The sequence below is a fragment of the Hyperoodon ampullatus genome (genome assembly GCF_949752795.1).
Source record: "Hyperoodon ampullatus genome assembly, chromosome: 19".
NCBI classification, from domain to species: Eukaryota; Metazoa; Chordata; class Mammalia; order Artiodactyla; family Ziphiidae; genus Hyperoodon; species Hyperoodon ampullatus.
Genome location: NC_136932.1, coordinates 31,674,946 through 31,696,830, shown reverse-complemented (window position 1 = coordinate 31,696,830; position 21,885 = coordinate 31,674,946). Strand labels below are relative to the sequence as shown.

The 21,885-nt window shown below is 58.5% G+C and overlaps 1 protein-coding gene across 4 annotated transcripts in view; it reads right to left on the bottom strand.

Moving 5' to 3' along the window:
• EPN2 (epsin 2) overlaps positions 1 to 20,649 on the bottom strand; it is a gene marked incomplete at both ends in the record, with an annotated part of 33,072 nt that extends 12,423 nt beyond the window's left edge. Inside the window, 5 exons of one of the 4 annotated variants that reach the window (XM_079726173.1) lie at positions 2,025 to 2,199; positions 2,972 to 3,064; positions 4,883 to 5,077; positions 18,330 to 18,436; positions 20,055 to 20,649. In XM_079726173.1, the coding sequence (XP_079582299.1) occupies positions 2,025 to 2,199; positions 2,972 to 3,064; positions 4,883 to 5,077; positions 18,330 to 18,436; positions 20,055 to 20,649 (1,165 nt within the window). Of the gene's footprint in view, positions 1 to 2,024; positions 2,239 to 2,971; positions 3,065 to 4,849; positions 5,078 to 18,329; positions 18,437 to 20,054 lie in introns of all 4 variants that reach the window. The other 3 variants (XM_079726174.1, XM_079726175.1, XM_079726176.1) reach the window with 3 other exon arrangements.
• Between the last annotated feature and the right edge of the window lie 1,236 nt (positions 20,650 to 21,885).

The window sequence follows — 21,885 nt, the reverse complement described above, 5'->3', positions numbered from 1 at the left end:
TTCCCATGTGATGTTCAGCTGCCTCTGGGCACCAGCCGCCTCTCCCCAGCTGCTGGCTTCCGCCGCCTGCAGGTGTGAGAACCCCAACCACTGGAGGTGGTCCTGCCCCAGCCGCAGGAGACCCCCCCAGCTCCCCGCGAGGGTCAGGTGCCTGGTCAGTCAGGACACCCAGCTCCAGGGCCCAGCCAATGGGAGGGCTGGGCAAACTTGCTGGTTGAAAAAATATGTATTTCCTCTCTCCTGACCAGGTAATACTTACCCCTGGTAAATAAGTCCAACAGTTAAACCAAAAAAAAAGGTAGAGAGGGAAAAGTCTGTCTCTCTCCCACCACTGAGACCCCCAAAGCCCTCCCCAAAGCAGCCGCTGACTGGACTCAGCGCTCCCCAAGCCTGCTGGCTTCACCAGCTCCTGGAGGGACCACGCTCTCTCCCGGGCACTGAGGCCACCCATCTGCTTACTGACCCCATACGACTTTGAAAGGGATTGAGAGTCTCTCCTGAAGAACACCCCACCGGTAACTTTACACAAGAACTGTTTTCAGATTTAAAGAAAAGTCCGAGCCACTGCCTGGAAGGGCCTGTGTCCCCATGGGCAGAGCCGAGGGGCGTTTCCAGCAGACCTGCCTCGTGTGGCCACGCGTGCTCCCGGGGGGGGGCGGGGGGCACAGCACACAGGCGGGGCTGCTGTGGCCTCCAGTAGGCGACAGCTCTGGGGCACTGGCCTGGGTCTGCCCCAAGGCACAGAGGGCTCCCACCAAAGCAGGTGTGGGGCTCTGCCCAGCCCTGAGACCAACAGCATCCCCCAAGGACAAGTCCAGGGACGCCGGCCTAGCCCTCCCCTTCCCCACACCCACCCCTGCTGCTTGTTTCACACCAGCAGGGCCCGAGCCCTGGGCCCACTACAGCACCGCACGGCCTCACACCTGTCACAAGCCGAGCCTTCTGCGGGAACACCACGCCTCCTCGGGGCCCGGCCACTCCTGATCCTCCTTGAAGACTCCTCCAAGGCGCACGCCTCACGCCCGCTGGACTCCTTCCCCAGGATGGACGCAAAGACAGCCCCCGGGGCCCTGCCCACATAGCACTGCTACTAGGCTGGCGGGCTGACTCGCCCACACCTGCCAGGGCCTGGAGGGCAGGGCCATTACCTGCTCCTGTCTGGGTCCCCGCACGGCAGGACAGAGCCTGGTATTCGGTGCACTTTGGCAAACTTCCAGGGAACCGAGCCGGATACAAAAGATGGTTCTGGTTTGGGGAAACAGAGGCCCCAAGAGACACAAGCAAACTGGCACAAAATATACATTCAAGGTTGCAAGACAGAAAGCCCACGGATCAGCCGTGGCCAGCAGGGTTGATGGAGCACCCGGGGGCCTCCCAGAGCGGCAGGCTGGGTGGGAAACCATCCCAAAGCCTGCAGGCCAAGCCCTGTGCCCAGCGATCCAGAAGCCCATGTGCCCAAGATCTCGGCCCAAATTAAACAGAGGGCAGCACACTCCTGTCTGAATCACCTATCACAAGTTCACCTTACATTTGGCATTAAACAGAACTTTAAAATATCCATTTAGCCTCGTAAACTGATTTGCTATTGCTTATATGACAGGTAAGAATTACAGTAAACGTGTCCCCTTTTCATTAGCGATCACTTAAGCATGCTGTAATTTCTGGCTAATTACAGCACGGTGATTTAGACGATAGACTCTGTGTATTACATTTTCTTAACCTGGGGTGCAGTTCTGAGGCTGAGAGAGTTGACGCATGTCCCGGAGGAGGGACAAGCCCTCTCCGAGGCGTGTGGGCAGCGGAGAAGAAATCTCCCAAAGCAGAAAACCACTCACAATAGGACGAAGCAGAGCCCTGAACCGCAGTCCTCAGGGGGGCGCTGTGGGGGGCTGCGGAGGTCTGGACACACACCCCCACCACCCAGACCCACTCCCACCACTGCCAGGTGAGAGGGAGCCGTGCGCCCTGCAGCCACTCCCCCGTCCAGCAGGCAGGCAGGGGAGACGTACGAGGGAGGTCTTTACCGAATGACGGCCAGGGGTCCGAAGTGCTGCCGGGGGCTGCCGGAGCACCCCAGGGGTTGGTCTGGCTGGCTGATGCGGAAGGGCCCCAGGGCTCCGCCTTCTGGGCAGCAGGGCCCGCACTGGGCAGAGCGTCCATCAGGTCCAACAGCGTGGTCTGCTGCGGGTGGGAGCCATGCTGTTGAGACGAGGACCAAAGAAAGAGGACAGGTTTACCCTACTGCCCTTGCGGCCGATGTCCGCCCGTGTCCCTCCCAGTGCAGAGGGCTTCTGGGGGGCCCAAGGACCCGGGACTGCGCCGCCCCACATCAACGCTTCTCAGTAACAACCAGGCTCCACCCACACAGGCTATGTGCTGCATGCCAAGCGCCCTCCATCTGTCGACAGGTCCTTGGGGCTTCCCAGGAGAACAGGGGTTTTGCCTCCCTCCGAGACGCGGCCCACCGACCCACCCGGCCCCCCAGCTGCCAGCGTCATCCAGGGCCCTCTCCAGGGGGCCGCCACACCCTCCTGCTCCCACAGCCAGCCCGGCTGCCCTCAGGGACCCTGCAGCACTGGAACAGGGAGGCCACTGGAGCCCTGGCCCTGCGGGAGGGTCTGTCTCCCAACGGGATAACGAGGTTGTCAGGGGCAGAGCCACATCCAGTTCACCTTTAGGTCCCAGGTAGGAAGCCCGGCGTAGAGTAAGGAGGACGCCGGCTTACCCTGGGCCAGGAAACTGTCCCAAAGTACCTGACGCTTAGCGGCTTATGGAGCAGCGCCGGAGCTCCACGGGGTGGGGGTCGGGGGGACGGAACTGAGGTGGGGTCAGGGGAGGGCCCAGCCCCTCGGGCGGATATGTGTGTCACCCACCCTCTCCTCACTGCCACTGGCTGTGACAGCCGGGGGTTGGGCTCAGGAGGGTCTCACACACTGACTTGCCCCCCACGCCCGGCCCGTGAAGCACTCACCTCTTTTTTTTTTGGAAATTTAACTGTGTCTCTGCGGCTTTCTTCCAAGGCCATCTGCAACCTGAGGTCATCTCCCCGCCTGAGGCGCTCTTCCTGTAGAGGACAATGGACCCTGAAGCTGGTGGGCACGGCAACAACATCGCCACGAGCCAGGCCCTCCTGGCCACAGCCGGAAACCAAAGTTGTATCGCACGTCACTTCAAAGGAGGGTCTGGGGACGACGTGGACATCGAGCCTCTCCCACCCCAAGGTGCGCCCGGGGGGGGGGGGGCCCCCACCCGGATGGGGGAAGAGAAATACTTGTAAAATACTTTTTCTCAAAATGAAAATGACATCAAAATTCTTTCTAATTATAGAAGCAATATGTCTCCTTATAAAACACAAACAACCCAGAAAGGAATTAGAAAGAAGACAAATCACAGGTCATTGCACCCTGCCCCCACTGTGTGTGCGTCCAGAAAATGAGTGTTTATATTTTATGATTTCTAACAGAAATGATTCGTTATATTTAATTTATATTCATTCAAGGCACAGTCAGCATATATAAAAAGACTGAGCCGGGCTTCCCTGGTGGCGCAGTGGTTGAGAGTCCGCCTTCCGATGCAGGGGACACGGGTTTGTGCCCCGGTCTGGGAATATCCCACATGCCGTGGAGCGCCTGGGCCCGTGAGCCATGGCCGCTGAGCCTGCGAGCCTGGAGCCTGTGCTCCGCAACGGGAGAGGCCACGACAGTGAGAGGCCCGCGTACCGCAAAAACAATACAATGATTAAACATAAGTAAACACACTCACTGCGTCTTCTTTACCATAAGACAGGAGCAAGGAACTACAACGGCCTGGCCCGTCCATCTGCCCCATTTTCCCCGTGAGCGCTCTGCACGTCCTGTCGACGGCAGGCCGCACGTCCTGAGCGGACAGAGGGGCCCTGCCGGGAGCTGGCCGTTATATGGACCTCTGGGATATTCCAGTCACCGTGGGACCCACACCTGCCTCTTCCATCCGACCCCCCACTGTCTCTCAACAGCACTGCCAAGCGAGAGGGGGTGCGGGCCTCAGTGCACTCCTTCGCCTTTTTTTTCTTTCTTTTTTTTTTTTTTTTGCGGTATGCGGGCCTCCCACTGTTGTGGCCTCTCCCGTTGCGGAGCACAGGCCTCGGACGCACAGGCCCAGCGGCCATGGCTCACGGGCCCAGCCACTCCGCGGCATGCGGGATCCTCCCGGACCGGGGCACGGACCCGCGTCCCCCGCATCGGCAGGTGGACTCTCAACCACTGCGCCACCAGGGAAGCCCTCCTTCGCCTTTTTTAACCAAAGGGCAGCAAGTCCGGCCTGAAAGCGGCAGCCAAGGGCCGACCCCTTTGAAGGCTGCTCCTTTCCCTTCTTCTCCATCTTTTTTGTAAAAACCTGTTTTGTTTTTTTTAATTTATTGTTTATTTATTTATTCATTCATTCATTTATTTGGCCGCTCCGCATGGCATGCATGTGGGATCTACTCCCCTGACCAGGGATCAAACCCAGGCCCGCTGCACTGGGAGCACGGCGTCCTAACCACTGGACCATCAGGGAAGACCCTCTCTTTCTCCATCTTAACGTAACGTGTGCTTATAAAAGAAAAACTGCACACATGACCACGTCTGAATGTCAGACTCTCATCTCCTGGGCATTTCCTCCCAGCCTCTGTCTCATCCTTTTCTGGGTCCAGATGCTCTCGACCCACCTTGCAGATCGTGGTCCGCACTCGGCGCTGAGGGGCTGTGGACACTTGGCTTGGAGCCCAGCCAAGCGCGCGGGAGCACTTCCGGGAAGCACCTCTGACCGATGCGTCCCCAGGACCACCTAGCGAGAGCCCCTCCTCCGTGTGAGTGTGCCTGGGCCCCGCCCCACGGGGGCGCGCATCCCTGCTGGCACCCACCTGCTCGGCCACCTCTCTGCTCATGGCCAGCGCCAGCTGCAGCTGCAGCTCCTCTTCCCCGCTCGTTTGCGGCCGTGCCTGCTCCAGCTCTGAGGACACCCGTGGGGAGGTGGCTGCGGGGGAGGCAAAGTCACAGTGAAGGACCAGCACTCCATGGCCAGCCGCCCGCTCCCATCTCACACCCACAGGGCCACCCTGGCTGGGAGACGGGGCTCTGCGAATACGCTGCGCGCACAGCCAAGGAACGTCACAACTACACCAGCCACGCAGCGCTCGCCAGGACAAACGCCCTGGGTGGCCAGTTCAGGCTTCTCAGGGGTCAGAGCCTATCTCCACTGCACGGCTTCAAGGAGCGGGGCTGAGTTTTTACAACGTCGAGAGCACAGTTCTTGAAAAGCTGGGTCAAAGATCATTCAAAGAAGTACAAGGCCTCTGTGGACTAAGGGCTTGCTCCTCTCAAGAACCCCCTCGCATGTGTAAGAATCTCACCGTATCTCCCGGTCCTAAGGACGTGGAAAATGAAGACCAAACATTTCTGCAGTAACCCTGAAAATTTTTGTTTTTTAAGTAAAACTGCACATTGACTTGAAAAAAAAACCATACACAGCCATTGTTTGCTTAAGTACTTAGCTAGTTTAAACATGTGAAGCAGCACCAGCTTTGATGAAGCAATTCTGATGAAGGGATGAGATGTGAATTCCCAGCTGGTTCCCAAAGAAAGGGGTCTTCGCACAACCCCACTGTGGCCAGGCTGGGCCCCACACGTGGAAAACGCTGGGCTTACGCACCATTACGCTTCCTGCGCCAGGGAGCCTGGGTGCCCGCAGAAACCAGACGTGAAGCTTCAGGAGCAGCAGCCCAAGAGTGCGCCACCCCTGCCCGCCGCCCCCCAGGACAGGAATTCTCAGCGCGAGCCCTGCCACCCGGAGAGGTGTGGAGCCACCGCCTTGGATGCCTCTGCCCTGTCCTCCCTCTGGGCCTCTGTGCGAGCTGCTCCTCCGCAGCTCTCCAGCTCGGCTTCCCTGGCTGGTCCTCCAGGGCTGGCCTCCCACCAGGGCTGGGTCAGCACTCCCTCTCTCCCAGCACCCCTATTCTGCAGTTTGGTGGGTCATGTCAGAAGGTGCTCCTAGGGAAGGGCCCAGGCTCGTCTTCCCACCATCACGTCCATCCGCAAAGTCTGACAAAGCAGCTGGCAAACACCCGCTGTGTGGATAAATGGACAGATGGATGGACAGGCAGATGGAGGATGCCACTGCATGGCCGAGGGGTAGTTGTTAAAGAGGCTCTGACTGTATATTCGTCTGCCCCCTTCTTCCATTACATCCCTTCCAGCAGACCCAGCCCCCAGCACTCATGCAAATGCTGCCTCTGCCTACATCTCCAACCTAAGCTCGCCTCTTAGGATCGGCCTCTCTGGGAGAAAGTGAACCGTGGGGAATGATGCCTGATACTGAGGTTTCTAGATGGCTGGGCTCTGGCTACAGTGAGTAAAATGGGAGAAGAGGCGAGATGCAGTTAGGGTCCTGGAAAAACCCACAGAAGAACAGGCGAGGCTGCAGAGGCAGTGCAGGGTGGGGGCTGTAATTGGCATCACTCTGTCCTACAATTTAGGAAAGGCACGTAAAACACACGGCAGTGAGACTTCATCTGGAACAATCACGTGGCCTGAAGCACAGTGTGTCCACTGTGATTTACTGTCAACCAAGAGAAACATTAAAAAAAAAAAAAAGCCAGCAATCAATTGCCTCATGTCTACTCTAAGCTAGTAACAGGTCAAACAGCAAAATGCTGCAGTTATCCAAAAAACACAAACATATTTTTCTAAATAAAATCAAGTCAAATCCCAGCCTAGTACATCGCCCCAATTATATTTTCCAAAGCATTTCTTAAGAAATAAAGCTAGATGGTAACAGAATGTCCTCAAATCTACCTTAATAATTTGATTTCTTAACAATATACCAAAACAAAAGCACATTTTTGGTTGGTTTATTTCCAAACTTCACCTCTGCCCATCACAGGCGGCAGCTCTGGCTTCCTCATGCTCTAGAAGCAACATCACCACCCAGACTGGTGGGAACAAAGGAAGCTGGCCAGTCGTGGGGGACAGTGTGGGGGGACTCCTGTGACGCACGTGGCTCTCCCGTCCAGGTCACAGCCACTCAGGCCGCCTGTTCCCAGCCTCCTTCCTGGTAAGAGTCTCTGAGGCTGCTTCACAAAACCCTCGGCTTACAGCAAGCACGGCACATCTGACACCCTTCGTTTACTCCCAAATGGAAACCAGGAGTGAAGAAAGGAGAAGACCTCAGACCCCATCCCACACCCCAAAAAGCCCCCTGAACAGAGAGCCCCATCTTGGCAGGGAAAGCTGAACCTGGCCTAACCTGGCGGGACCGGGATGAATGGGCCGGGCTCTGCGCAGGGCCTGCCGGAGACGTGAGGTCTCCCTGTCCTCCGAGCCTCTCAGCACAGCTGCGAGGCCGGCCCAGCTTCAAATGCAAACGTGCACGTCTGCACCCCACACAGCTGACGCTGCTGGAATAACGTGTGGCCGGCACACACGGAAACAGCTCACCACATCAGTATGGAAATTAGACAAAGGGTATTCCCCTAAACGCTGTGGTTTTCATAAGAGGAGGCACGGCTCTCGGTCACGCAGTTGGGAGAATTCACAGCCAACAGCCCAGAGCGTCAGCTGAGCTGCACACGGCGGTCTCAGCTGCGAGGGAGGCGTCCGGCGGAGACGTTCCTGCCTTAGTGACAGCATCTCGTCCCCACAAAGGGCCTCTTGTGCCCGAGGACAGGGCAGTGGACACAGACGTGGTGGTGAGAGGGGTCTGAATGGGCCCTTCTGACCCCCGGAGCCTGGCCCTCACCCCACTCTGACGATCTGAGGGTCCACAACTTACAGGGACAGTGGAAGAAGCAGGGGTTCAAGGGGCTGGCCGCTCCCGGGCCTCAGGCTGCTTTCTGACCCAGCACCCTCTCGAGGGAAGACCGGCACCGTGCACACAAGCAAATCACTCCACGAGCAAGCGTGTCACCACCCTTCTCCTGCAGCTGAGACGGGCCCATGGGGAGAAGAACAAAGCCTTCACCTGCTCAGTGGGCCCCCCGTTCTCCCTGTGCAGTCTGCTACCCTGGCTGAGAAAGCTCAGGGCAGGGGAGGTTGAACAGGGAGCCTGAACAAGCCCAACAGTTCCCGCAAAATACAGGCTAAGAGGAGAACCAGAAACACCGCTGGCGTCTCCTGCAGGGCCTCCCGACCTCACCTCGCTTGCCTGCTCCAGGGACCGGCTGACCCACACTGGTCCCCAAACGCGCCCCTAAAACAAAGGCGCTTCAGATGGGCAAGGTCGGGGAATTTCGAAAGAAGAAAGCAAAGCAGTCAAGGTAATAGAAAAACAGGAAATTGCTTCTTCTCACTGGCTACGTTTTGCAGTGTTCCTAGAAAGCACGTAAGCGGTGTCTGCAGTCACGGACGCAGAGTGAAGGGCACAGACTCTGCAGACCCAGCTGGCCCAGAGGCGGCTCTGCACGGGGACTTCTCGTAAAGCCCTAGCATGCAGGCTGTCGCCGGGTACACGAGGCATGTCTGACAACCTGGCAAGAATGCAAGGTCGCCAGGCAGCGGGGCTCCAAGAAGACCCCATCTGGGTCCAAGCACTGCCACCACCCTAACAACCCCGTGCCCGACAGCTGACGGGGATGCCAGGGCTCCCGTCCCGTCCCCACCCTATAGCAGCAGGGGGACCGCACACGAATGGCCACCTCTCTGGGCTTCTGCTTCCACGTCTACGAAGTGTGGGGGAGGGAGGGGGGGTCAGGAGGACCTGAGACACAGCGGCCCCCCAACCTGGGGGCCAGGCCTTGCCCAGGTCACTGCTCTCCACTCTGCCCACAGCCACCAGACGCCCCCCTCCATCTCACACGGCAGAGACCAGAAACTGGTACCCGCTCTGGCCCCGGGCCTCCATGGGCAGAGGACTGCGGCTCTGGTGGCCGGGGCCTCCGCCCTCCTCTTTCTGCCGGTCTCTGAAGGAGGGGCTGGGGAGCCGGCACTGAGCCCAGGGCCAGCTTTTGCCCCCCAGTGACCAGCTCCCCGGTCCAGCTAAGTTCCCTCCTCGTTACTGAACTGCAGCAAAGTGCTTACTGGGTCTTCCTCAATGTGGCGACAACCTCCTGTGTTCCACCAGCCGTTTCCTAAGTCACCGATGACCCTTGGCCACCAAGGACACTCCACGCAGAGCGGAGGCTTTTGAGCCCGTTCCCCAGGGAGACCCTCCAGGGCCCTCCCTCTCCCAGCTCACAGGCAGTAGAGGAAAGACTGCTTTTAGTCAAGCAAGGCAAATTAGGAGAAAATAAGCTCAGATCACCCCAGGTTAACGCTGAAAGAGAAAAAAAACATAAATACATCGCGGAAAAGCCAAAGAGCTGAAAGATGTGAAGAGCCTAAAGTACCACCACAGCCAGGCGACCTTCAGGACGAGAGGGGGGCGTGTGACTTCATAACGGAGGGTGGGACGTGGCCAAGCCCTGCCCGTCGCCCACCACCTGACGGCCCTGGCAAAACCCCCCAACTTTTTTCAGTGCAGACTCCACATCTGATTCCAGTTCACAGAAGTATAGGGCGAGGACTGAGGCAGCAGGTGGACAAACCCAGACCTCGGGCCACTCTGTAAGATGGCCAGCCCAGCATCTCAGCACATCAGGGTCGTGAGCACAGTAAGACTGCAGGGACAGGACCTCCGAGCAACCGTGCTGCTGGTGGTCTCAGTGTAGACAGTCGGCTGTAAGTCGCTGTCAGGACAGTGGGCAGACAGGCACGCGGGCTGGGGTGAGACGGGCCTGACGGCTGCTGTGTACTCTGCCAGGTAGGATGACAGCCTGTCCTCACCGCCACGTTGATGGGGGAAGGGGAGATGCCAGAGCCTGTTTTAAATCCTTCAGCGTAAAAGGAAGTGAGGGCTGCCCTCTTTTCCTGCCCCCACTCCTCTCCCCAGAGGAAACAGCTGTTGACATTTTCTTGTGATTCCACCCAGAAAACATAAACACGTGCTCTTTCCTGGCACTCACCCACGGGCCATCCACTCGCTGCTGTGCGTGGGCCCCACCCAGGCTGGTGTTTCGGCCCCGGGGGAGGGGCGTCTGTGAGCATGGGCCCAGATCCAGGCCCTGCTGCTGCTCATCCCTCCACACCTGGGCTTCCTCGCCTGCAGGACAGAGACAGGGTCCCCGCCACCTCGGGCTGTCATGAGGATCAGACCAGTTCCTGTGGGAGCGCCTGGCACGTGACAGGTGTACCACACCTGGCGCCTCGCTGGACCCTCAGTCCAGGCGGGGTCCTGCCCCCCAACCCCCGAAGGCCAGGGCTGAGGCCCGGAAGTGAGGTGGCTCGCCAAGGCGCCCCAGCCACGAGGGACGAAGGCTGACCTAAGGCCTTGCTTTGCATCATCAGTCCCTCCCACAGAGGAGGGAACGGGGGCCCAGAGAGGTCACAGGGCCACTCACAGCAGGAGGAGAACTCAGAGCCAGTCTCAGAGCCCATGCCACGCCCTCCCAGAGCCCTGAGGTGCTCTGTGCGCTGGGTCCTTGACACTCGCACGCGCCACGCCTGGCGCTTCTCCAGGCCTGAGGCCAGTCCCTGCTCTCCCGGAGCCTGTGTCCCAGTGAGGGGGAACAAGACACACACACACAGGGGAGGTGGGCTGGGGTGGGGAGAGCCTGCCCTGTGCTCAGGTCTGACAGAGACACTGCAGAGGGGCCTGGGTGGCAGCAAGGACATCAGGCAGAGAGCAGGTGGGGGCTTCGCCTGGGTGCAGGGGGAGAGGCTGGCATAGGCAGAGCAGCCAGAGGGCCATGACGGAAGGGCCCTGGCGGTGCCGGGGGCTCTCGGAGGGCCTTCAGGAGGGTGCAAGCCGAGCAGCGATGCCACCTGACCAGTCCAGGGAGGATGGTGGGAGCTTGGGCCAGGATGGCAGCTGTGAAGGAGCTGAGAAGCAGCTGGTTTCTGGATGGGTTTAACTGAGATTCTATTACACCTGGCAATGTTCCTGGACCATCCAGCCCGAGGTCACAAGAGAACATCTGGGGCCCGGCCTGGCCTGGATGATGCTGACCCTCAGCAGCCCAACCTCACCCTCCCACCACAAGTGGCCTGTGCTGCCGCCCAAGTGGAGACTCAGCCCTCAGAGAGCCTTCCCCTGACCGGGGGCTGGGGCACAGCTGGGCCCCAGGGCTGTGAAGTCCTGACCTCCGGGTTCGGAATGAGAGCTTATTTGGAAACAGGGCTGTTGCAGATTCATTTGTTAACAGTTAAGCTGAGGTCACACTGGAGCCCGTGGGCCCCGACATCCAACGTGACAGGTGTCCTCACAAGCAGAGAAGAGACGCAGGAGTGGACACAAGGGGAAGGCAGCAGCGTAGGCCACGGGACACCAAGGAGGGCCACCACCAGCAGAAGCAGGGAAGCCGCAAGGCAGGACGCTCCCCTGCGGGTTTCAGACGGAACACCCCTGTGGACACCCTGATTTGGGATTTCCGGCCCCCAAAGCTGACAGGACCCACCTCTGGCACTGAAGCCCTGGTGGGCGGCTCCCAGGTCAGGGCCTCTCCCAGTGTCAAGTCTCAGGCCCCGCCTCCCTGCACACAGACCTCCACTCCCCAGGGTGGCTCACCAGCCCCTCCCCCACACCTGGCACCTGCTCCGCTGGCCGCAGAGGGCCCTAGAGTCCTCCAGTTCCTTCCTGCCTTCAGACCACACTCCCACTCCCGCCCCCCTGCCCCGCCCTCAGGGAGGAAAGAGAGCCTGGGCCTCCCAGCGTGCGCGCGTGGGCCCCAGCTCGCCCACCCCAGCAGGATGCTCTGTGGGCAGGGGTTCTTCTTGGACACCTAGAGCAGGGCAGGTGCTCTGCGGCCCCCGAGGCCCGCGTCCGCAGCCCGCAGAATGGGGACCTATGCCTTCTACACCCCAGACCCGCCTGTGGCCAGGAACCTCCCCACCCTGGCTTGTTCCAGGCACAGAGCAGGAGCTCAGGCCCCTGTGTGTTCATTTTCTAGTTTAGTTTCCAGCGAGCACAAAGCTGTGACTCCCAAGGGCACAGCTCACACACGCGTCACCACCACCCTGAGACATGGCTGCTGCCACCGCAGCCCACGGACGCGGAAGCCAAAGCCCAGGGAGGAAGGAGCCAGCGCGGGAGACAGTGGGTACGGACGGGGCGGGCGGAGCAGAGACAAAAGGCTGCCCTGTCATCTGCTGGCAGGACTTAAGGCCCATCCTCTGCCTGAGAGAAAAGAGGGAGTCTGTGCTGCTCTCTCTGGGCTGCAGGTGAAACCCTCTCCATTACGAGATCACCAGCTGGTGAGGTGGGGAAGGGAGGGCTTGTCCAAAACAGGAAGGGATTGTTTCTCCTCACCCTTTTCCCGGGGGTCCCCATGGTTTCTGGTGCTTTGTCTACACCCATGGGAAAGTCGACCTTCAGGGGGAGCACTGAGGCGAGGGCCGCACCCACAACTCCCCAGGCAGGCGCTCGGGAGGAGAGGGCTTCGAACACCGGAACTTCAACAAAGACGGCATTTCTCTCTTAATTCAATCGTAAACTTAGGTTAAATGCCTACATCAGTTTCTTAGGGTAATACTTACAGACAGGAAACTCACTTTTAAAATGAGTGTTTTGATGGAAATTTCCATCTATTAAACTAGAAATGATCTTTCAAAAAATTTCAGCACCCATTTTGGGCTCAGGGACCATCAACTGAGCACAGTCAGCCCCCGGCTGGCGGCACTGCACCTGGGCCTGGTCTGCTGGGGAAGCATTTGCCAATTTCAAGAGACAGAATGATGTTCATACATTTTCCCCACTACTCTCACTTCTGGGAATTCTACATTGAAGACAATGAAGAATCCTCAGAAAAGCAGGCTTTCTGCCCAAAGACGCTTACCACGTGGTTATTTACACTGTGAGAACCTGGAAACAACTGTGACTGGGGTGGGAATGGTGAGCGACTCCTGTGAGGGGCGGCTCCCTCAGGCACGGCAGTGTGTGGCAGCTCCCACATTAGCACAGGGGACACATAGGAACCCAGAGAGAGCACTGCCTCGTCCCCACCGTATGGACGTCTAACCTACCCAAACTTTAACCTTTGAAGCCAAGTGTAGCTGTGTAGCAACATGGAAAATGCACGCAGGAAGTGAGGCGAAAAAAATCAGTGACTGTAGTATTTGTCCTGGGAATCTGGTGGTAAGGAGTCAGCTTAAGGGGTGACCTCTGGGCCACTGCACCCCGTCCCACCGCACGCAGGGTTAGAACAGCCTCGGACCTGCCTGCCTGGCCCCCTCGGAGCACTACACGTCGCACCGTGAAGGTGTCCGCCTCTCCCGAACTGTAAGCCCACGGAGCGCCAGGCCTCAGCTGCCGACCGTGAGCCCTCACTGCCCAGCGCCGGCCCCGGCACCCTCGGGCTTATGAAGTGAGCGAATGAATGCACTCACCTTCTGAAAAATGAGCTTTGAAAAGGTCACGTGGTTAGGAACAACACACGTGTAATACTTTTCTACTGTCTGCACGGTATGAAGCATGAGATTCCTTCTGTTCTCGTGGAACACACTTCAGACCTGTGATCCAGATCTGTCCATACAGCTGCCTCCGGGGATGTGGGTCTTGATCTGGCCTTCGCTCCCTCTTCAGAGTAAGAACCCACTGGCTTTGCCCACAGACAGACGGCCGTGACAAAGCCGAACAACCACCCATTCCCACAGGCCAGGCAGCTGGGGGGTGACGACATCATGATACAGAAAGCAGGGATGCAAAGTTGCATTTACAACACGTCTGCAACCCTAGAAAAGAAAATGCTTAGAAAACATGTCCATTAGGACATATACCCACATGGGAACAACAGCTGCCTGTGTGACAAGATTACGGAGTGTGTCCGTCTTCTTTTTGCATTTTCTACACCACTGGGAATGGACAGGCATTATCTTTATAATGAAAGATCTAGCAGAGTTCTTATTTGCCGCCCAAGCCGCGCTTACCAGTTAGACCTGGAGAAGTGGGCCACGGGGGCACTGGCCCGACGGGCCGGTCACCACACCGCCAGCTGGACCACGCTCCCCACCAGCAGGCCACGGGAGGAGGCTCATCCTGCTGCAACACCCATTTTGAGCTGCTGAAAGTTGGCGAGTCGCCTGCTGACTGTGACTCTCTGAAACAGCGTGGCCGCCGGTGGTCAGCGGAAGCGACGGGAGGAAGGGCCCACGCTGACCAGGCCCAGAGCCTCCTGGGAGCTTCAGCGCCACGCTGCCCGCACCCGCCCCGAGGCTCCGACCTGCCGGATGGCGCCGGGGCTCTGGGACGCCTTGGGAGATTTAAAAGCTCCCGGGCAGTCAGCAGGAGCCAGTGGCTTAGGCAACAGAGAAAGGGCAGCTGGCAAAATCGGGAACCACATTTTACTACCAGACAAAATCTAACAGCTAGGAATCACACTGTTCTAAACTCAAAGTCTCAAGATACGGTACAACATTTCCACATTTCTGGAAAAGCCCACAAAGTGTATTTGCAAAAGGCTAAAAGAGGCAGACACCAATGGAGATGAGCACGTCACATCAAAACACCACCAAGAGAAAGAGAATTCAGGTCGATTTAGCATTCGTTCGTTCACTGCTTACTGAGCACCTCGTGGGTCAGGCACTCGGCCCTGAGCACAGGCTCCTGCTCTGTCAGTGCAAGGGGACAGAAGATAAAAGAGAAACGTACTCTGAAGACAAACACAGAATACGCGATATACAGAGATTATCCATAAATTATGGGGTCTACTTTCCAACACAAAGAAAAATTATTCTTAGACCTTCCCTCTTATTTTTATTTATACTATAATTTCAAATGCCCCCTTCCTTCCAGCTGGCCATTGGAATCTGGCCACCAAGCAGCCATGAATCAGACATGGCCCTGCTGTGTAACTCTTACTGAGCGTGACTCAACCCCCCCTTTGCTTTTTTCACGTCCACTACTGACAGTCTATAAAATGACACTTTGTGTACCTACACTTTTACGAAGGATGCTTTAAAGACAAAGGGACAGATGTAGCTATTGCAGCCACACCTTCCGTCTTCCCTGGCACACGGCAACATCAATAGCCTACCTGACAACACCCATCAGCAGCTCTGACAACTGTTTCAACCTCACCCTCTCTGACAATCACAGGGCCCTGTGGAGTAACCAGCGTTACACGAGGTGGACCACACAACCGTAAACTTGTCAGGGCTCTGGGTTCAGATCCTGGCCTCACTGCTATGACCGAGTGGATCTGGGGGAGCGAGTCCATCTGTGTCCTTGCCAATGACCCCCGCCACGCCGCCTCCTACAGGAAGTGAACGGGGACCGTCAGCCTCCGGCTGTTGCAGGCACTGCAGCCCCGAGCAGCCCAGCCACGCGGAGGCCTCGCCACGGCACATTCAGACCCCACTGGGGGCCCAAGCCCAAGAGGCAAGAACGAACACCTTTGACATTTGCCGCCTGGACAGACGTGTCACTAAAAGTGTCACCTCCGAGGGTCTGCTGGCGCTACCAACCAGCCTCCTCTTGATTTGATTTCCCACCTGAAGACATGACAGCTGGCGCCGGCCTCTGCCGGACACTCGCTGCCACCGAAGATCAGGGCTCCCGCGACGTGCAGAACACACCGGCTCCGGCGAGACGGGCTCCCGAGTGAGTCCGTCTCCGGCCAACTTCCTCGCCCAACCCCTTTGGGAGCAATCAGCCGACATGGGGCCCAAAGCCGGGTGGAAGGCCCCGGAGGTCTGGGCACACTCCCCGCCAGCTGGCTGGCCCTGCCTTCCCGATACCGGGGACCACTGGCTGGCAGCCACCACCTCTCAGCCCTGGGCGCACCCACCCCGTTCCTTTAAAGTGTGCCCAGGCCTCCTCAGCCCCATCAGGTCCAGCACCGTCATCTCCCACCTGGGGAAAGGCAGGGGTCTCCCACCAGCCTCCCTGGGCCCGCCTGGCCCCCCACACAGCCAGAGGGTCCTCGTGAACCTTCCCACCCATCAGCAGGGTCCAATCCCTCCCCTGCTCCCAGCTAACTGAGTAAAAGCCAAAGGGCTTCCAATGACCCGGAGGCCCTCCACCCATCTACCAACGTGTGGCCGTTCCCCGTCCCTCAGGCCCAGCCTTGCCCACTGCTCCAGCCCTACACCCTCCACCTGCCTGGGACGCCCTTCCAGACCTTGCACAGCCCAGCCCTCCTCCTTCAGTCCAGGCTTGTTCTGGGCCTTCCCAGCACTCGGACCCCCCCCCCCCCACTCCTCACACGCTGGGCTGTGTTGGGTTTGGGGTTTGCAGAGCATTCATGGTGCAGCGTGCAGTATAACGCCGACCATTTACCGTCTCTCTCCCCGTTAGTGGGATGGGGGCACACAACAGAGGCACGTGGTGGGAGCTCAAAACCCCCTTTGCTGAGGGAACGAGGGACTGTGGGTGCCCAAGGCCGGCAGCAGCATGGTTAACCCAGCAGGGGGAGCTGTCTGTGCGTCCAGGGCTCTGCGCTGGACCCTACAGGGACCCCTGGGACGGAAGGGCGCTCTCCGCGAGCCGGGATCAGGGCGTCATTTCTAAGAGGGGGGTGGGTAAGCACGGGGGAGGCTAAGAGCAAGGAAAGCAATCTGAAAGCGGGCACTGAACTGCAGCCATGGGCTGCAGAGGAAGGAAAGAACTCTACAGCTGTGTGCGGGAGACCGGAAGGAGTGAGGAGGCCCGGAGAGGATCCGACGGGCACAGCTCATGACAGGAAGCCCTCCTCAAACACGATCGCGGTGGGCAGAGCAGCAGCCGGGGCCAAGAGTCGGCACCACACCCACCAGGCCTCCCCTGCGGGGCCTGGGGTCCAACTTGGGCCCCTCAACGAAAGTCTGCCCTGAATCACAGCCCACATTTCACGAGACCAGTTTCCAACAGCCAGGTCAGTGGGACTCTCCATGCTGGATTCCAAGCCAGTGTATTCAAAGCAGAGCCACCATGGGCCCACGTCAAGCCCCCATTTATGCGTGGCAGTCAGGTGAGGGCTCAGCAAGGGGTCATGGGACAGCCCAGCAGCCCCGCAATGGGGAGGGTGTGAGATACGGGGAGGACAGCACTCAAAAGGGTGACACCACGAAGCACGGGTTTGCCTAAAACTCATTCAGGGTTTGAGAAACTGTCTAAAAACAAACTCGCTCACCCATTTTACCCTTAATTTCTCCAGAGCTGAAGGAAAAGAGAACTCCGTGTGGGCTGCGGGCCGAGCAACTTGCCGACGTGCGTGTGCGAGGGCGCCGAGCGGGGGGACCCACGGGCCCAGGCATGGGGAGGCCCGGGCCTGGGCTTCACGTGCAAGCATCCCAGGAGAGCTGGGGGCCAGGGGGAGACAAACAGACCCCCCCCAGTTACTCAACGGGTAGGCCCTGGGGGCACTGGGAACCTGCGGGCGCATCAGCGGGCCTTCCGGGGAGCCTCTGAAACACGCCTGCCCATCTCCCGACAGCGCAAAGCTGGTCCTCCCTGCAGAGTCCAGTACAGAGCGTGAGGGGAGCACAGGCGCGAAGGAAACATCCAGAGCTCAACAAGGCGATCACATGGGCACCTGGGGGCCGGGGTGGGGGGCGATGTGTGTGAGGCACGATGAGCGGGAACCGTTTCCAGGTCGTCGGGGAGCGGCACGGAAGCGCCTCGCTGGCGCTCCTTCCGGTAAAAGAAGAAGAGAAGGGAAGACTTTCTTCTCTGAGGCGGGGCCCCTGGGGACTGAAGGCAGATCGGACTGAGAGCACTTCCTTGTGGGAAACACTGAGAACTGTTTTCAGTTTAACCTGCACCAGCTGGAGACTGGCCAGGATACACCATTAATCAATCCAAAGAGAAGCCTCATTTTCGGTACCCATTGAGTTAGGGACCTTCAAACACCATGACCTAGAATCGCAGCACAGCTGACTCTGTTCCCCATGGTCACGGGCATCTCAGGAAGGACGGCAGTTCGCCGAGAAGCAAAAACCATCCCATTCTGTCCTACACCCAGCACGTGTCCCCGCACTGCAGAGATGGCTCCCAGCCACCGGTGCCGAGGCCCGGGTGTGCCTGGCGGGGTGAGGCTGGAACCACACACTGCGGCCAGGCGGCCCGGTCTTCCCCACGCCCGGGTCTGCGGCCAGCATGACCCCCTCCAATTCCTCAGGGAGCGGGACGCAGGGAGAGCCCAGCGGTCCTCCAGACCTTAGGTGAACAGCAGCCCCCCCACCCCCGAGGCCCTGGCAGGACTCCGGGCGAGAGGGGCAAGGGAGTGCAGGGCCGGGCTCTGGGGGAGGGGAGGGCACAGGGCCTCGAGAGGCGGGGAGAGCACACAGCCGCAGGCCAGGCCACCGGGCCCAAGTGAGGCAGGGCTGGGCCCCAGCTCCAGCGCAGCAGGAGGATAGCCCCGGGACGGGCGGGCAGGGAAGGAAGGGCGGGTGCTGGCTCAGCAGCAGCAGCTCCTTGCTCTGACCCTGTAGGGCCTCTGTGCGGTGCTGGGGACACAGCAAGGCCTCCGGTGCTGTGGGGCACGGACACACACAAACACACAGTGACAGGCTGTTAGAGGGACAGGCAGCGGCAGAGGCCGAGCCCAGCAAATGGACCCTGAACATGCAGCTCGAGCTCAGGGTCTCAGGGGATGAGCCGGGACCACAGCAGCGACGGGAAGGGCGGGGGAGGCCAAGGCCCGCAGGACCGGACCCGAGGCCCCACCCACTCCTCCCTGCCCGGGAACACCCTCGGACCGATGGACGGGCCGCCACCTCACCTAGACGACAATGACCACAAAAGGCACGCCAGAGGAGCAGCCCCCAGCGCCCATACACGGCCACTTCCCCAAGAGGAGGCCTGGGGCCCGGGACTCAGCCCACCTGCAGGGGCCTTTCTTGGGTGGAGAGGGGCTCCCTGAGGGAAACACACCACTTCGCTTCTTAAGGGCAATCTTCCTTTTATGGTGCAACCTAGCGCAGGGGCAGCCCCTAGAGCCCCTGGGGTGCAGGTTCCATTTCTTTCAAGGGGTTTCACGAAGGTCACAGACTTTGCCTAAGCAGAGCAGTTCAAACTAAGTGGGAAAACGACAGGAACCAGAAGTGGGACAAGAAAGGCTGGCCTCTCTGAGCTTGACAATCACTGAGAATTCTTAGAGGCAGGGAGTCTGACCTTACTATGCAAATCTCCTATTTGACGCTTCTCAAAACGCTACTGAAACCTGATGAACTAAGCAAGGTCGACAGCACTTTGTCAAACTGCAAACAACTGCCTTAAAAAAAAAAAAAAGTTTTATGCTGACAGTGTTACTTATTCGAAAAACAATGGGTACAGTGACCTGCACTTTTGTTTTCACAGCCGGAAGAGACAGTTTCTGCATCCCCCAGCCCACAGGCTGCCAGGACCCTCGCCTGGCCACCACACTGCGAAAGCAGAGGGGCGCCATTCCAGGGACCACGTCAGCGAATGACAAGGATGCCAACGTGGCTCCCGGACCAGCTTCCGACAGGCCCTGAACCCCACTTCTATTTTTTGAGGTCTCTTCCAAACGCTGGGCAAAGACCCAGAGTCATCGACGTGCAAAAACGAGAAAACAGAGCAGCCCCAGCCAGCACGGACCCAGCCGTGCGACCAAACCACTCTCGACCACAGGCAGGGAAGGCCTCACCCACGCCGGCTACTGCAGAGGCTTCTGCCCTCTTCCTCTACAAGTGAGGCAGATACACGCCACCTCACCCCAAGATGCTCAAGCAGAACAGACACTGAGCCAGTCAGGAGACCCACAGCCCAGTCATTAGAAAGACAGTGAATATGAGATTAAAGAAAGCAGGTTATCCAGAACGGCCAACCCCCACTGCTAGGCCACAGGAGCAGGCCAGGCCCTTCGCTGCAGACCTGCCCCTTGGCCTCCACACCCGCCTCCCGCCCGCCCCCCCCCAGGGCCAGCCCTGCCCACGCAAACAGAGTCAGAGTCCAGAGCAGCAGAGGGTCTCAGGACCCCCGAGCCAGAGCGGCCCAGGGGCCCAAAGCACCTCTGGGACCGTAATTCCAGGCGGACTGAGGGCACTGCTGTCGGCTGCCAGCAGCGAGAACGGAGGGGCCACGAGCTGTGGCTCAGCCCCGGTGCCCAGCTCTCGGCCACTACTCACAGCCGTGGTAGGAGGCTGGCGACCCCCCGGCCTTGCCGTACTCCTGCTCCGAGTAGCTGGTGGACAGGTTGGGTTGGCTGGAGCCCCGGCCGAAGGTGAGCTGGCTGCTGCCCATGCCAGTGGCCACCTGGGCCATGCGCTCCTTGGTCTTGAGCGCCTGGGCCCGCTCGGCCTTCAGCCGCTCCTCGTCCTTCAGCAGGGCCACCAGCTGCTTGGCCTTCTCGCGCACGTTGACGCCCTGGTCCTTGCCGTCGCGGTCGACGTACTGGAAGTCCTTCAGGGTCTGGATGGCGAAGATGTTCTCGCGGCACTGCTGGGCCACGCGCTCCGAGCCCGTCTTGATGAGGTAGTCGAGCAGCGTCAGCGCCTTGTACACGTGCCGCCAGTTCTTGCCGTGGTCGTTGAGCCGCTTCCACACCATGCTCATGATCTCCGAGAAGGCCACCACGTTGTAGGTCAGGTCCGCGATCTCCGTCATCAGGGAGCTGGACGGGCCCCACGGGTCGTTGGAGGTGGCTTCCCGGACTTTTATTTCAGCTTCCGAGTAATTGTTCACGATGTTTTTCATCTGCCGTCTGATAGACGAAGTCGTCATCTTTACTTTTCTGTGACAAATGTAAAGCCCTTCAAAGAGAGAAGCTTCCCTGTCCCAGGCAGGTTCGCACCCCGTGAAGGTTCAGTCTCCGTAATGGGTCTGGAGCAGGGTCCCTGATGGTCATTTCCTCTGTTGGAGCCTCAGGTCCGAGAAGCCGGAAGCCATGACCTAGAGAAAGAAGACAAACGTTACTGTGCACGAGCCCCCACCCCCGGGACGGCAAGCATTTTGCAAACAGCAGGCGCTGGTCAGCCGGGGCGGTGAGTGGACGTCCTCCAGCCCTCAAGGACAAAAGAGACGCCATCTTCCCTTCAAAACTAAGATGAGATCGATATTACAAGTTAAAAACGAATAAAGTTTGGGACCTCCCTGGTGGCGCAGTGGTTAAGAATCCACCTGCCAATGCAGGGGACATGGGTTCGAGCCCTGGTCCAGGAAGATCCACATGCTATGGAACAACTGAGCCCACGCGCCACAACTACTGAGCCTGCGCTCTAGAGCCTGCAAGCCACAACTACTGAGCCCGTGAGCCACAACTACTGAGCCTTTGTGCCGCAACTACTGAAGCCCGCACGCCTCAATGAAGAGTAGCCCCTGCTCACTGCAACTAGAGAAAGCCCACACGCAACGAAGACCCAACACAGCAAAAATAAATAAATTTTAAAAATGGTTAACTTTAAAAAAAAAAAAAGAAATAAAGTTTAAACTTAAGTTTAAGCCTCTGGAAGGAAAGCAGTAACACTGTAACTACTGTTCTATTTTCAAAACACTTCCACTGGATCGGCTCTGCTGCGATTGTGTTTTTTTTAATAAATTTATTTATTTGATTTGATTTACTTTTGGCTGCATTGGGTCTTCGTTGCCGCACACGGGCTTTCTCTAGTTGTGGAGAGGGCGGGCTACTCTTCGTTGCAGTGCGCAGGCTTCTCATTGTGGTGGCTTCTCAGGAAAGTCCCCGATTGTACTTTTTTTTTTTTTTCTTTTTTTCCCCGATTGTATTTTGATTGTATTTTTCTTCCACCGCCAGGCAAAAGCCAGCTAGAACAATCTAATGCCTGTCTACACTGGCTTGGGCACCATGCTTCTAGCTGTGGGGGATTCTCCGTGACCACCTCTTCTGACTTCTTATAAAGGCTCCCAACTCCCCTTCTAGAGCAGGGCTCGGGCCCTCCACCAGGCTTTCAAAAGCCTCCGGCATCTGGCCCAAGCTGTGCAGTACAACCTTACAGATAATCT